At 38.5% G+C, this 13,820-nt stretch overlaps 1 protein-coding gene and 1 long non-coding RNA gene across 4 annotated transcripts in view; one reads left to right on the top strand and one right to left on the bottom strand.

The window, feature by feature from the left end:
• Positions 1-10,702, bottom strand: part of PPP4R3B (protein phosphatase 4 regulatory subunit 3B) — a 62,369-nt gene extending 51,667 nt beyond the window's left edge. The window contains exons 1-3 of one of the 2 annotated variants that reach the window (XM_025992672.2): positions 10,061-10,702; positions 8,687-8,742; positions 1,124-1,222 (exon numbers count right to left, since the gene is read on the bottom strand). In XM_025992672.2, coding sequence (XP_025848457.1) covers positions 1,124-1,222; positions 8,687-8,742; positions 10,061-10,202 — 297 coding nt within the window. In that variant the 5' untranslated portion in view covers positions 10,203-10,702. The remainder of the gene's footprint in view (positions 1-1,123; positions 1,223-8,686; positions 8,743-10,060) is intronic. The other variant, XM_025992673.2, reaches the window with a different exon arrangement.
• Positions 10,703-11,001: 299 nt separating this feature from the next.
• The window catches only part of LOC140595939 (uncharacterized), a 99,032-nt gene continuing 96,213 nt past the window's right edge, over positions 11,002-13,820 (top strand). For both annotated transcript variants that reach the window (XR_011997933.1, XR_011997932.1), the window contains exon 1: positions 11,002-11,137. This is a non-coding gene — a long non-coding RNA (uncharacterized lncRNA). The remainder of the gene's footprint in view (positions 11,138-13,820) is intronic.

Consider the following 13,820-nt stretch of genomic DNA (forward strand, 5'->3'; position numbering starts at 1 on the left):
TGATCTCAGGGTTGTGAGATTGAGCCCCACGTTGCACTCTGTGCTGGGCATTGAGCCCACTTAGGAGTCTCTCTCTCCTTGTCCCTCTGCCTCTGTGTCTCCCCTGCTCATTCATGTGCTTGCTTTAAATAAACAACAAACTGAGGATATCTGAATAAAGTATGGCCTTTAGCTAATAATAATGTATAAGTAATAATAATGAATAGTAATAATAATATATGAATATTAGCTCATTAATTGTGACAAGTGTATCCTACTAACATAAGAAACTACTAACAGAAAAAAAAAAAAAAAAAAAAAGGGATCCCTGGGTGGCGCAGCGATTTGGCGCCTGCCTTTGGCCCAGGGCGCGATCCTGGAGACCCGGGATCGAATCCCACGTCGGGCTCCCGGTGCATGGAGCCTGCTTCTCTCTCTGCCTCTCTGTCTCTCTCTGTGACTATCATAAATAAATAAAAAATTAAAAAAAAAAAAAAAAAAAAAAACCTACTAACAGGAGAAACCAGAGAAAGTGGTGTTAGGGAGGGAAGTCTATAGGAACTTCCTCTGCATTTTCTGCTCATATTTTCTGTAAATCTGAACCTCTAAAATAAAAACATTATTAAAAAAAGTTCCAGGAGCAGTTGAGTAGCACAGTGGGTTGAGCATCTATCTGATTCTTGGTTTCAGCTCCACTGATGGTCTCGAGTCCTAAGATCGAGCCCCATGTTGGGCTCTGCAAGGAATCGGCTTGAGATTCTCTTTCCCTCTGCCCCTTCCCACCTGTGTGTGTGTGCTCTCTCTCTAAAAATAAATAAATCTTAAAAAAGTTCCAGTTACCTGAGAGTTACCACTTATCTTATATTTTGATATACTCTAAGTCATGAGCACTTTTGATATTAGTGCCTGGCACACACTATTCATAAACATCAAGCAAACAGGTGACCAACTATTAAAGAAAAACCTCTAGACTTAGAACATATTTACACTTAAAAAAATAAAACAACTTGACCTTTTATTATGAACATTTGCTATCAAAAATAAAGTAATAAACACATTATTTCTCCACACTCGAATATATATCTTTCATGCAAAAAAAAAAAAAAAAATCAAGAATGCAAACATATTATTTAAAAAACCTTACCTGACAAATTTTTTCCCAGATCTCATCGCAGCCAGCTTTTTCCTGAAAACTCAGAGCCAGATCATAGTTCTCAGCTTCCGACCAAACAATTAATGTATCCTGTTTAAAAATAATGATTTTTACATCATCACACAAGAAAAAGCTAGAAAAGAAATAACTACGAAGTATAAATAGAAATCAAGAGGACAAAAAACAGCATAGCAATGACAAAAGCCCTCTGATGAGTGCAATTAATGTGTAGTCAATTGACATCAGGTTATTGTATTTTGTTATCCTTCAAAACTTAGTAATATACAGGCAGTGGAACAGTTTGGGTACTAAAATGATAATAATTTTCTAAAACAAAAAATATTAAAACAGGTTAGCAGGCACTGGCTTATGTTACCAACATAACACTGAATGGAAAATGAAGCCATTCCTGGCCAAACTGTAACGTAGACATTTTAATCCTCTACTGACTCTCTCCTCTATATCTGGAAAAGCCTTCAGAATATGAAGGAATTCAAAACAATGATGACATGAAGATACTCTAGCTCTAAGTACTACAAACAGCACTTATTTCAGCAGCTCAATTTGTAGAAAAATTAAGAACCCTAGGTTTAGTATTTTTCTACAAATGTCATTAATAGTATCCCTACAAAAAGTTAGTTAAGCTTTTAGGAAGTTGTCACCTCTCTACTAAAAACTAAAGTTTGGGTTTAAGTTAAAACATAGACAAGTTTAAACACAAAAATCATTATGCAACACTCAAATAAAATCGCCAACTTTTAAAGGATATGTAATAATGAAAGGTTAATATGGTTAAAACTTTGATTTTCAGAAAATATGCATTTAAGAAAAAAGAAAATATACATGAGTTTATATCCTAATACTAAGTATATAATCTACAAAATACCTTATAATTAACAATTATTCATCTAATACTTCTATTATGACTTGATATGAAAAAATATAATGCTAGGGACACCTGGGTGGCCCAAGTTGAGCATCTGTCTTTGGCTCGGGGCATGATCCTGGGGTCCTGGGATCAAGTTCCGCATCAGGGTCTCTGCATGGAGCCTAATTCTCCCTCTGCCTAGGTCTCTGCACCTCTCTCTCGGTCTCTCATTAATAAATAAAATTAAAAATATATATATATATATAATATTAAAAGCGAGCCTCAGATTAACAAAGTCTTCAAAATGAAAACACTTCAATACTCTGGTAGCTCTAATCTGTAAGTGAAAAATATCCGTCAATTAACCCAGGCCTCAGATAAATACTTACTTGCTGTGTAATCAGGTAAGAAGAACAGCCGGAAAGCGGTTGTTCTCCCTTCTGCCTGGCTGTGCTTCTCGGAAGGAAAATTTGCCACCAGGTATTCTAAAATTTTAATTTCCAATCCATACTTAATCCCTTTTAATAATTTGAATTTGGGGGGAGGGGAAACTTCATGAGTTGTATTTTATCACTGTGCATTATCACTTGTCTAACAGATTAAACTAGAATAAATGTCAGTTTTACCATTATCATGTTCATTTGCACTTACATTACTGTTTTTAGCCCTTTGTAAGGCACATGTTCATTTTGTTAGGGTTACAGGTCAGTTTACATTGGAAAACATCTATAAATAGTTAGTTGCATATGCGGGCTAAAGTAATTCACAGTAGTTAGGAAACACTTTTTATGGAAGTGTTACTCTTAGAATACCATGTCTATTTTTTTTTTTACACTTCTGATCATTTATTTGCTTATTAAGTATGGGCAAAAGCCAATTTTTTCTTCTGATTTAAATGTACAAGCAGGTTTCTTCTCAAATTTCAATGCTTTATACCATACATTCCATTTTGGAGCACTAATACAACAGGATGAAATCCAGAATCTTTTATGCAGGCATTCAAGGCCTTTTCCAACTTGGTTCCAAGTCTGACTTTAGGTAACTGAGTCCCCTTCTTCACCAACATTTTCTTGACTGTTTCTTCCTATTCTTAACGTAACGTCTTCTCCCCAAGCCAGTCAAAACCCCAAAGTAAACGGGATTTATATTCAGAACCATTCTTCAACGTAAGGAGGACTGACCTTGGGTGATGGTTAAATATACAGATCCCCATGCTTCTCCCCTGGGTAAAGGTCTGCAGTGAAGACCCCAAATCCTTATTTTTAACAAGGGTCTCAAATAATTCTTTCGATATGTCAAATTTGAAAACATCACGTAAGTATATCTCTCGTTGGCTAACAGAGAATAGGAAACCATCAGAGCAGGCACCTTCCAACTCTATGAAATGTACTCAAAATGGGTGACAAGTCTCATCTTTTCTTCTTCCTCTCTTTGGAAACCTACCATTTCAGTCAAAAAATAACTGTAAGAAGTACTTCTTACAACTGCTTATTCCAAGGATCACAATAAAAGCTTCTAGGTAAGAGAGCACAAAGCTGGCACAAGAATATCAAACTCATGCTATTATTTTAACTCAGCATTCAAAATTATAGCGAATCTCCTTCTTCTATACTAATTACATTAGACTGTTCCCCACAATGACTAAGTTTTGTAAAACCCCAGGTCCCCAATTTTACTGGAGATAAAGAGATTCAATATGACCATTTTCACCTCAATCTTGATCTTGGCGTTATGTTCTTCTGGCTAAAACCTAGAATAGTCTCAATCTTTCCCTTCCAGGATATGAACAACCATTTATTGACTGAACCCCCTTTCTTTTTTCTTTTTTTTTTTTTTTTAAATTTTTTTATTTATTTATGATAGTCACAGAGAGAGAGAGAGAGGCAGAGACACAGGCAGAGGAAGAAGCAGGCTCCATGCACCGGGAGCCCGACGTGGGATTCGATCCCGGGTCTCCAGGATCGCGCCCTGGGCTAAGGCAGGTGCCAAACCGCTGCGCCACCCAGGGATCCCTGAACCCCCTTTCCTTACCAAAGTTGTTCTCCCTTGGTTTCAAGTCAACATGTTTTCCTAACTCTCTCCTCTTTCCAAATGCTTATTCTTCCTCTTGACTAGATCTTCTTCCTGATTACCAAATACCTAACCCTGCAGCACGTTCTGTCAATTCTATCTTCCATATGTATCTGAAATCCATCCACCTCTTTCCATCTCCACTGACCTTAAACTTATTCAACATTATATCTTGCTTGGATTATGTTGTGATCTCTCAACTACTCTCCCAGTTATTGCTTCTCTCCAATTCTATACACTGATGTTACTAGTTTGGATGTCATTCCTCTGCTGAAAATTTTCAAAAGCTTTCAAATGGACTTTAAAAATCTAAAGGGGAGGGGGTAAAAAAATCTAAACCAGAGATAGTGAACAACCCATAAGCAGCACTGAAGTATTACTGGATGAATGAATAAATGTGGACAATTCAACAAGGCTGTCTTATGCTCTGTTCTCTGTTCTTTTCTTAAATTCCATCTACTCTTTTGAAAGAGGTCCACTCTTACAGCTAAAAATAGAAGTTAATGATTCTCAAATTAGAATCTTCTACACCAAGTAAGTCTTATTCTCTCTAGTCCTAGATGTTCACTACAAGACCTTTTCATTTATTTTATTATCATTTCAGAGCCTAAGCTGGGGGGCGGGGGGAAGGTACAGAAGAGTATACAGTATGCTACCATTAATACCAATAAAAGGGAAAACATATATGTGATTGCATACCTGTTTGTTTAAACATGCATAAAACCTCCAGGAAGATATTCAAGAAACTGGTAATACTGGTGGCCTCTAGTAAGGGAAACTAAGAATGGAATCCAGAGTGGGAGAGACTTCACTAAATACTTTGTGAATTTTTACAGAAATGAATATATTATCTATTCAAAATAAAGAAAGAGGGTTTGTTTGTTTTTTGAAATGAATAAGCTGCTAGCCAAATGTAAATGTAAACTTGTTTTCCTCTCAACTTCTCACTTTCTGGAGAGAACCATCATTTTCATGGCCCCAAGACTCAAAACACTACTAGTGACCCTTGATTCCTTCTCTTTCATATTTAATCATTTAGCAAATCTGCCAGCACTTTCTTGTTAATATAATGAAAATCTATTTCTTCTTTACAATTCCATTTATTACTTACAGACTTACATTTTTCTGCATCTGAATTATAGTAAAAGGTCTTGTTAACCTAAAGCTCTTATTTCCCTCTCCGCCTCCAATTGATTATTCATGACATTGCCACACTTGCTTCCTAAACACAGTATCACTTTCATCACTTTAGGCCACTACTCGAGAATCTAGAATAGCTCCCTCTTGTTTAGTAAACCAAGCTCACAAATAAGAAACCTCCACCTCCGTTGCAAAGAGGCTTAGTAACTTTTATGTCAGGTGTACTATTTCCTTCCCTATCACCATTCCTTCAACAGACACCACTAAGGAGAATGAAATTTTCTTAATGATTCTAACTCAAATCAATCTCTTCCTTAATTTTCTACTGTCCAAGTCTGTGGAATAAAATTGCTTTTTATGTATTTTGTGTTGGCACATACCTCCTGTATTATCTCAGTCAAGAAACCTGACCTTTTGTGCCTTAACTGCCTCATCTGTGAAATACTTTCATGGTCTTTCAATAATGACTGAGTTAAAACACTTCACCAGCTATTTTATTAGTTATATAATTGTTTCATTTGTTATGTCTTGTCTCCCAATAAAACTATGGATGTCTCCCAATAAAACTTCCTTATACTTCTCTCCTAAACCCAATTAATACAAATTATATTAAAATTATATTAAATATAAAGGGTATACATCCCTATGACTCTGCTTTTGGTGGTCTAGATCAGTAGGAATGATTCTAAGTAACTTAAAATTTTGACATGTATCAGCCACTATTTCATGTTCCACTGTATAATCATTTTGTTTCCAGTGTGTTTAAACACTTAACAAGTTATTGGCTCCTTTTAAGTATATCTTCTTCCCATTAGCAACTTCAGTACTGCCCATAGTCCTGAAGCAAGAGTGCTGTAAATCGATGATCTTTTGATATGGAGTCCTTTGACATTCAACTCAACTCAATCTAACCTATTCTGAGCCCATAATTCAGGACTGGGCTCATTTTAGAACTATAGTATTAAGAAACAATGTTTAGTCTGCTTTGAATTTATTCAATGTATTTTGTAGCAAAATATCCTATAAACTATGAGCATCTCATTCACTCAAGTCTTTTTAAGATTAAAAATCTGCCAATGATCAATATATTTCATATAAACTTTGGGAATGAATTATTTTCTGGACTAATTTGAGTAACTTAATGATATTTTAAAAAGATAACTCTAATGAACACAAAAATATCAATGTGTTTGGAAATCTCAATCTGTATAATCTGGTAAAAAGTGCAAACTGAACAAGATTTTGGCAAAAAAAAAAAAAAAGAAAAAAGTATCTCTAAAAAGAAACTAAGTTTAACGTAATCCTCAAATTGCTCTCTGGTTCTACTAGAAAAGTGCATTCAATTCAAACAAAAATAAAGAAAACAGGGACGCCTCAGTAGCTCAGTGGTTGAGTACCTCCCCTTCGGCCCAGGGTGTCATCCTGGAGTCTCAGGGTAAGTCCCACATCGGGCTCCTTGCATGGAGCCTGCTTCTTTCTCTGCCTATAAAAATCCTGATAGTATATTATTGAAACATCATTAATTACAGGAAACATTCTCCCAATAGTATAAAATTTCAAAAATAAGTACTTTTTTCTTCAGTATGCTTGTTTTCTAGCAGAGTGATATACAGAAAGACATGTTCCAAAGTTTCTAATGAACCACCATGTATTTTTTTAGACTAAGGTTGGAGGGCTGTTTAATACACAAACCTACACCATTATATGATCTTTCCAATAGTAACAATAGTTAAAGTATCTTATATACAATCTGAGAAGAATCCATATTATGATTAAATTGTAGGGAGTCACATTTAAGAACACAGTTCCTGAGTATTTTATATTTGTGCAGGGGAAGACTATAAAACAGTATTTCTTTCCTCACAAAAAAGGAGGCCAACAAAAAATAAAACAAAAGTGGCTACCTGGTAAAATTCCATGCAAAGAGAAAAAAAACCATCTGCTTGGCTGACTTAGAAATTAAATTTACTTAAATGTTTAAGATATAGGAAACATTTTTCAAGTGGTCAATACAGGGCAAATGTTTGATTCTCCATCAAAGACATGCAATATTTTCTACGCAGAGGGAAAAAAACTATTAACTGAGTATTGAAAATTTAAATATTTCAAAGAAGTGATTAAAAATGTATTGCATACACAAAACAAATTGTTTAACAGTAAGACTTTTACTAATAACGAGCTGAGCAATGGACATAATTTCATTCCTCCAATTTGAAGTTATTTATTTCTGGGCATTCAAATTTTCATTGATCTTGAAGAATGTAGGTATTGATGATGTAAATACAATCCTAAAATAACTTATCTTTTCCTTCAAAAATCTCTGCCATATTCATTTTACATAATACACACACATACACACCTGGAAATAATTCAAGTGTCTAACAATAGATGGTATCAACCAGAAGAATACTATACAGTTAAAAAAATAAACTAAACTAAATCTACATTGTTAACATCAACAAATCTTCAAATTAACTGTTGAGTGGAAAATGAAAGTTCAGAGTACATGTAAGAGCAAGAGATCAACCGTGCAAAGTTTAAAAACATACAAAAGACTACATATTATTTATGGATACATACATAGCAGAAAAGGTATATAAGCACACACACAAATAATACATCAACTTCAGAATTGTAGTTACCTACAGGAAGGATGGAGAATGGACAGAATGAGACAGGCACAAAGAGGGGTTTAACTCCATCCACAATGTTCAACATTACAAAGATTTGAAACAAATATGGTATAAAGTTAACATTGTTAAATTTGGTGGTGTTACACACACACTGTATTTTCCGCACTTTTCAATTTTGAAATCTTTCATAATAAAAATGAAAACATTCACAAAAGAAGAGGTTGAATCACTGCTGCCATTTCCAGATTAAATAACTGGGGACACTAAAACACAACACAGGTATTGCCCCCCCCCCACCCCCCCGCAAAAGACGGTAAATATTAACAGAAAACGTTACATGATGCACTTTTATAAAGTATCCACTGATTATATTAAAAGTATACAACAATTAAAGAACAGGATTCAAATGCTTCTACTTCAAAAACTCTACCTTTGCTTGAGTCAAAGGATCAAATTTCACACCACAAATAGGCTTTCCTTGCTTTAAAGAGTATCTCTTTGAATTTTCTTTTACGTCATTTCCTTTAAACGTGATTGAGAATAAAAGGTTTAGTGTACAGGGCATAAAAGATACCTGACTATCTGTAGTTAAATAAGATTAATGAATACACTGTATTCTAACATAAAATAACAGTGGCTCAATTCAAAGATAATAAATGACTGCCAGTACAAAAACTTTCACTTTTCAGTTTGAAACTTTTCACCTACAGGGAAATACAGATAATGTGTAACTGTTTACCAAACATGTTTTTTCTTGTCAGGAAAGCTTTCCCATCTTTGTCAGATTAACACTTCCTTGACCACAGATGAAATCTTTCAAATTAAAGATAAACAACTACTTGCCTGTTGTTTCTGATATGCAGTGTTTGGATTTATCTTTGACTCCAAGAGTAGTGATCCTGAAAGATTAAAAAAAAAAATTTGTAAGTTTGACTGTGTAAAATTTTGAATAAAATATCAGAATATGAATTTAAAAAACAAACTTGTGTTCTCTTCCCTTAGCTAGACATGTGAAGTAATCAAATGTTTCCTGATTCACATTTTTCTCTCCAGATCTGGGCTTCATATTTAATTTAGAACACACCATCTTATCCCCATATGCCCTTAAATGAAAAAAATCCACCTAATATCAACATTCAGACCCAAAATATAAGGAGACTAGATGTCCATTAAAATTTTATTGAGATGAAAATTTTAAGGTCTAAAAGACTACTTGAAGCCAAACTCTTTTAAACAAAGTTATTTTATTTCATTTCCAGTTTAACAAATAAAACAAATTACAAAGGACCACAACAGGAATCTAAGTACTTAGTTACACAAATTACAGGACTTCATTTATCCTTTTCTCCTTAACAGAACAAAGGACATTTCATATAGAAATAAATGTCCGTAACTATTTTAAAGGGAAAGTGCAAAAGTACAAAATACAAGAATAAATCTGGGATTGTTACCTTTCTATTATCTGCACATAATTGCTCAAATCGAGGCGTTCAGATTACAGCGATAAAGGTTTTAATTATGCGCTACACTTTTAAATCTAAAAACACTTCACACAGGACTCGCACAATAAATTAACGGACACAAGTTTACAATCTGCTCCGGCGTCCTAACTTGTTTAGGTTGTAAAGTAGCCTGGGAGGCGGCCTGGGAGGAATCCAGACTACAGATATGCTCGTGCGTGCATGTATCGTGGCAACGGTCTGCAATAACCGCAGGAAAAGGTGTCTTTTGGTTTTCCCCAGCACCTGTCCACTAGGGCAAACTCACGGGCTCCTGAGTAAAAATGGGTTTAAAAAAAAAAAATTTAAAAAGCCACTCAGAAAGTATAGTTTCACTGAGTTTTTTTGAAACAGATGTATAATAGATAAGAAAACAAAAATAAAGGGAGGGGGAGGGTCAGCTCCCTAGAACGAGAAGAGAACTACTCCGTCTCTCATTACTTCCTCCCTTCTCACTCTCCCCTCTTCGGAGGCGAGACTGGAGAGGAAGGGGTCAAATCCTGAAGAGGGACAGGAGGCGGGGGAACAGAATCAACGTCTGACTGAGGGAAAACCCGGACAAAGTAGTTTGTTTTTACCGTACAGAAGTGCAGGCACAAAACCACTGCGCTGTCCCAGATGTGGTAGTAACAGTACCCGGCCCAGGGCCTAAACCAGCGGGGCGATGCCCAAACCGGAGGCACCGACTGTCCCCTATCCTATGTTCCAATAACCTTACCGTCGGACTCAGCCCGAACCAGCAGCGACATCCCCTTGAGCTCCTCCACATAAGTGGAGGAGACATGCCCGGTGCCTCGGTCGTCCCACTGACGGTCTTCGTTGAGGGTATAGACCTTCACTCGCCGCCGCGTATCCGACATGGTGGCTGCTGTCCCCGCCGCCCCAGCCGCCGCCTCCTCGCTCACCTCGTCCGCGCCCCTCACTCTTGAGAGACGGTTGCGGCGGTGGCGGCGGCGGCGGCGGCGGCTCCGGAGAGGCCCGAGTTCACCATGGCTCCCAAGGTTCAGTCGCGGGAAGGGGCAACAAGAGTCACCGAGACCTCTCCGCCCGGAGTCCCGGTTACCTCTCACTTCGCCCCCGCACACACCCACCCTCCCCTCCCTTTGCCCCCCAGAGCTCGCTCGCCCGCCGCCGCCGCCGCCGCGGTAACTACTACAGATCCGCCATCTTGTAACCCGATTCTCTCTGCCTTTCTCTTCCTCCTCCAGCAGGCTCGCACGGGCTGTCCTAGCAGGGGCTACGGCGGCCGACGAGCCCAACGCGCGGCACTTCTGCTTTCCGCACGCGCTTCCCGAGCCGGCAGCGCTCAGTGTTCTCGCGAGGCGAGGTACTGGCCCTAAGTGGGAGGGTCTAAGTGCGACTTCCTCTTCTCTCGGTCCCGCCTGCTGGCGCGGGATCTCGGACGGGTGGTCGGTTCTCGCGAGTTCCTTTCCCCTCTGCTGCCGCGAGACTCTTCCTAGCCGGCGGCGAGAGCGGAGTCTCGGAGCTTTCTTAGGGCGGTTGCCGGCTGCGCCTGGGGTGTGACGAGCCGTGGGATCCAGCTGTGAGGAAAAAGTAAAGCATACCTGGGAGGTACGCTTGGGACTAACCCTGAGCAGAAAGGAAGGAAATGTGCTCGCACTGCTTCAGGGAAGCTAAACCTGTCAGCCTGTGGGAGAAAAGTAATTTAACTTTTTTTCTGTGAACATGTGAGAACTTCGAGCCCTTTAAGCACGGGGACCCGAAGCCCATACAGCTGGCTGCGGAGCCTCGTAGAGTCCAACGTCTCCTCAGGAAGTGTCCTGTGGATCTCCAGGCGAGTATGACGCGGTGCAGAAGTGTGTTGACAAGTTCCTATTTCCCGCCAAAGCCCATCACTCACTGTTAGGCATCGGGTAGCTGGCCATTGAAAAGCCTACTTTCCACTTCACGAAAGTGCTGTGCTCTTCCCGTGTTTGTAACTCGGAAAATAAGTCTCCAGAGACTCTTAGGGAAGCACAGGGGACCTGCCTTCCTAACACATCTAAGAGCATTGTTTTTGATATTTTTGAGTTGCTCTTGCGAACGTTTCTTGCGTTCTGTTCTCTCTCGGGATGTCTGCGCTGAATTAGCGAAGGGGGAATTCCCTGGGTGTTCACGTCATCAGACATCACTCTAATTGTCCAACCTTGCCCGGTGCATGCCATTCGTGCAGGGCAGTCCAGTCCCGGTTCGCTCTGGATAGGCTCCTTTTACTCGCTTTTAAAGACTTTCTCAGCTGCTTCTGCCGTCAGTGCTTTACCGGCAACCCATTAGTCTGAAAGGTGAAACGCAGAAGCGCTGCACGTGTTGACCGTGCAGCGCATCTTGGGGGTTGTAGTCTTATCAGTGGTTTTGTCAAAACGTGCTTTTGTTTTGACCAGATCTTATCTGTGGACACTTTGGGCGATGCGCTAAACACGTGAAACGTCTTACACAGAACAGGCGCCTGATAAAAAATTATAATTTCAAAATCTGGATACATCGCCATGTGTTTTTTAAATCTAAAGAGGACCTCAGAAAATGTACTTAAGTAGTTAGATGTAATAATAGAGCCCATTACTAACTGTGATTGATGTGGACAAAATGCATTTGAGCCCATATTTGAGAAAATAACATTTCCGTCTTGGGTCAGAGAAAACTTAACAGATTAAGTTTTGAACTAGATGTTAGAGGATCCCTAAGTAGGAGTTTACACTTTGGCTTGGGAAGCCATCCAAGGCTGAGGGGACAGGGTGAACAAAGTCATAGAATATGTTACTGCCCTAAAAGAACTTACACGATAGAAAGATAGATAGATAGATGTACATGTATATATTAAAGGATTAAAGACTATACATAAATCACTTTATATGTGTTGAGGTTAATGTCCTACAAATAGAACTAACTCTGGACAAAACTGAAATAAGTTATTTCCTGCATTTACTCATTTGAGTATTTGTTGACCATAAACTAGGTGTTAGATACTATAGGGTGAATAAATAGGAAAAGTCCCTCTTCTCATGGAGCTTGCACTATAGTATATAGGAAGACAAAAAATACAAGCCAGATACTGATAAATATTAATACCAGAAAAATAAGGGTAGCAAAAGGTTAGTGAGCTTGGGAAAGGCAGTGGTGTTACTGAGGAAGGCCTCTGAGGGAGGCAGTCAGCCATGCATTTCCCCAAAGGGAAGAGAGCATGAGGAAACAAATGCCATGAGACCATAGTGGGAGGGATAATAAGGAAACCAGTATCTTTAAACCTAAATAATGGAATACTATACATATTGTTGTACAGATGTACCCTAGTTTATTTAAACCGTCTCCTAAAAAATGAGTGAGAAATATCAGAAAGGGAGACAGAACATGAGAGACTCATAACTCGGAAACGAACTAGGGGGGGTGGAAGGGGAGGTGGACGGGGTGTGGGGGTGACTGGGTGCCGGGCACTGAGGTGGGCACTTGACGGGATGAGTACTGGGTGTTATTCTATATGTTGGCAAATTGAACACCAATAAAAAATAAATTTATAAAAATAAAATAAATAAAAAAATAAACCACCTCCTATTTATGTATATATGTGTCATTTCCAGTAGTTTCCAACCTCAAACAATTTATCAAAATTATTTCATGTGTTACAGTATACTTGATGTTGAATTCCTAGAGTAGGGATTTTCAGCGTTAGCATTACTAACATTTTGGGCTGGATAATTCTTTGTTGTGAGGTTGTTCTGTGCATTACAGGATGTTTAGCAGCATCCCTTATGTTTACCCACTAGATGCCAGAATTGCACCCTCTCTTCCAGCTGTGATAGCCCAAATAATCTGCCATCATTTCCAGTGTTCCTGGAAGAAGACATGTTACATTTTTTTAATTCTTGAGGGTTTAAAAAAATGTTAATCTCTATAGGGTAAACTCAGTTATCCATTTCACTAACGCCCTTGAAATGTCAAATTTTCTGTTTTCACCCTTCCCATTCTGTTAGATGTTTTTATGAAGTTTTTTATTTTTTATTTTATTTATTTATTTATTTTTTTAATGATAGTCACAGAGAGAGAGAGAGAGAGAGAGAGAGAGAGAGAGAGAGAGATAGAGACATAGGCAGAGGGAGAAGCAAGCTCCATGCACCAGGAGCCCGACGTGGGATTCGATCCCGGGTCTCCAGGATCGCGCCCTGGGCCAAAGGCAGGCGCCAAACCGCTGCGCCACCCAGGGATCCCCTTTATGAAGTTTTTTAATTTTAAGTTTTTAATTTTTTCCCTTAAGGTGATTAAATCTTCTCCATTACAATAATCCATCAAAACTGATAGCCTGTATCTTAGCCACATTCCTATTTCTTTTCCCTTTTACAACCAGACTATTTAGTGTTGAAGTTGTTTATACTCCCTTCATTTCTTCACCTCCCACTTATTCCTCAATTGAACCCATTTGGGTTTCCATCACCATCCCTTGCTCTCATCATAGAGCTCTTTATAAACTAACTTAAGATATCTACATT

This window comes from Vulpes vulpes, chromosome 16, assembly GCF_048418805.1.
Source record: "Vulpes vulpes isolate BD-2025 chromosome 16, VulVul3, whole genome shotgun sequence".
NCBI lineage: Eukaryota > Metazoa > Chordata > Mammalia > Carnivora > Canidae > Vulpes > Vulpes vulpes.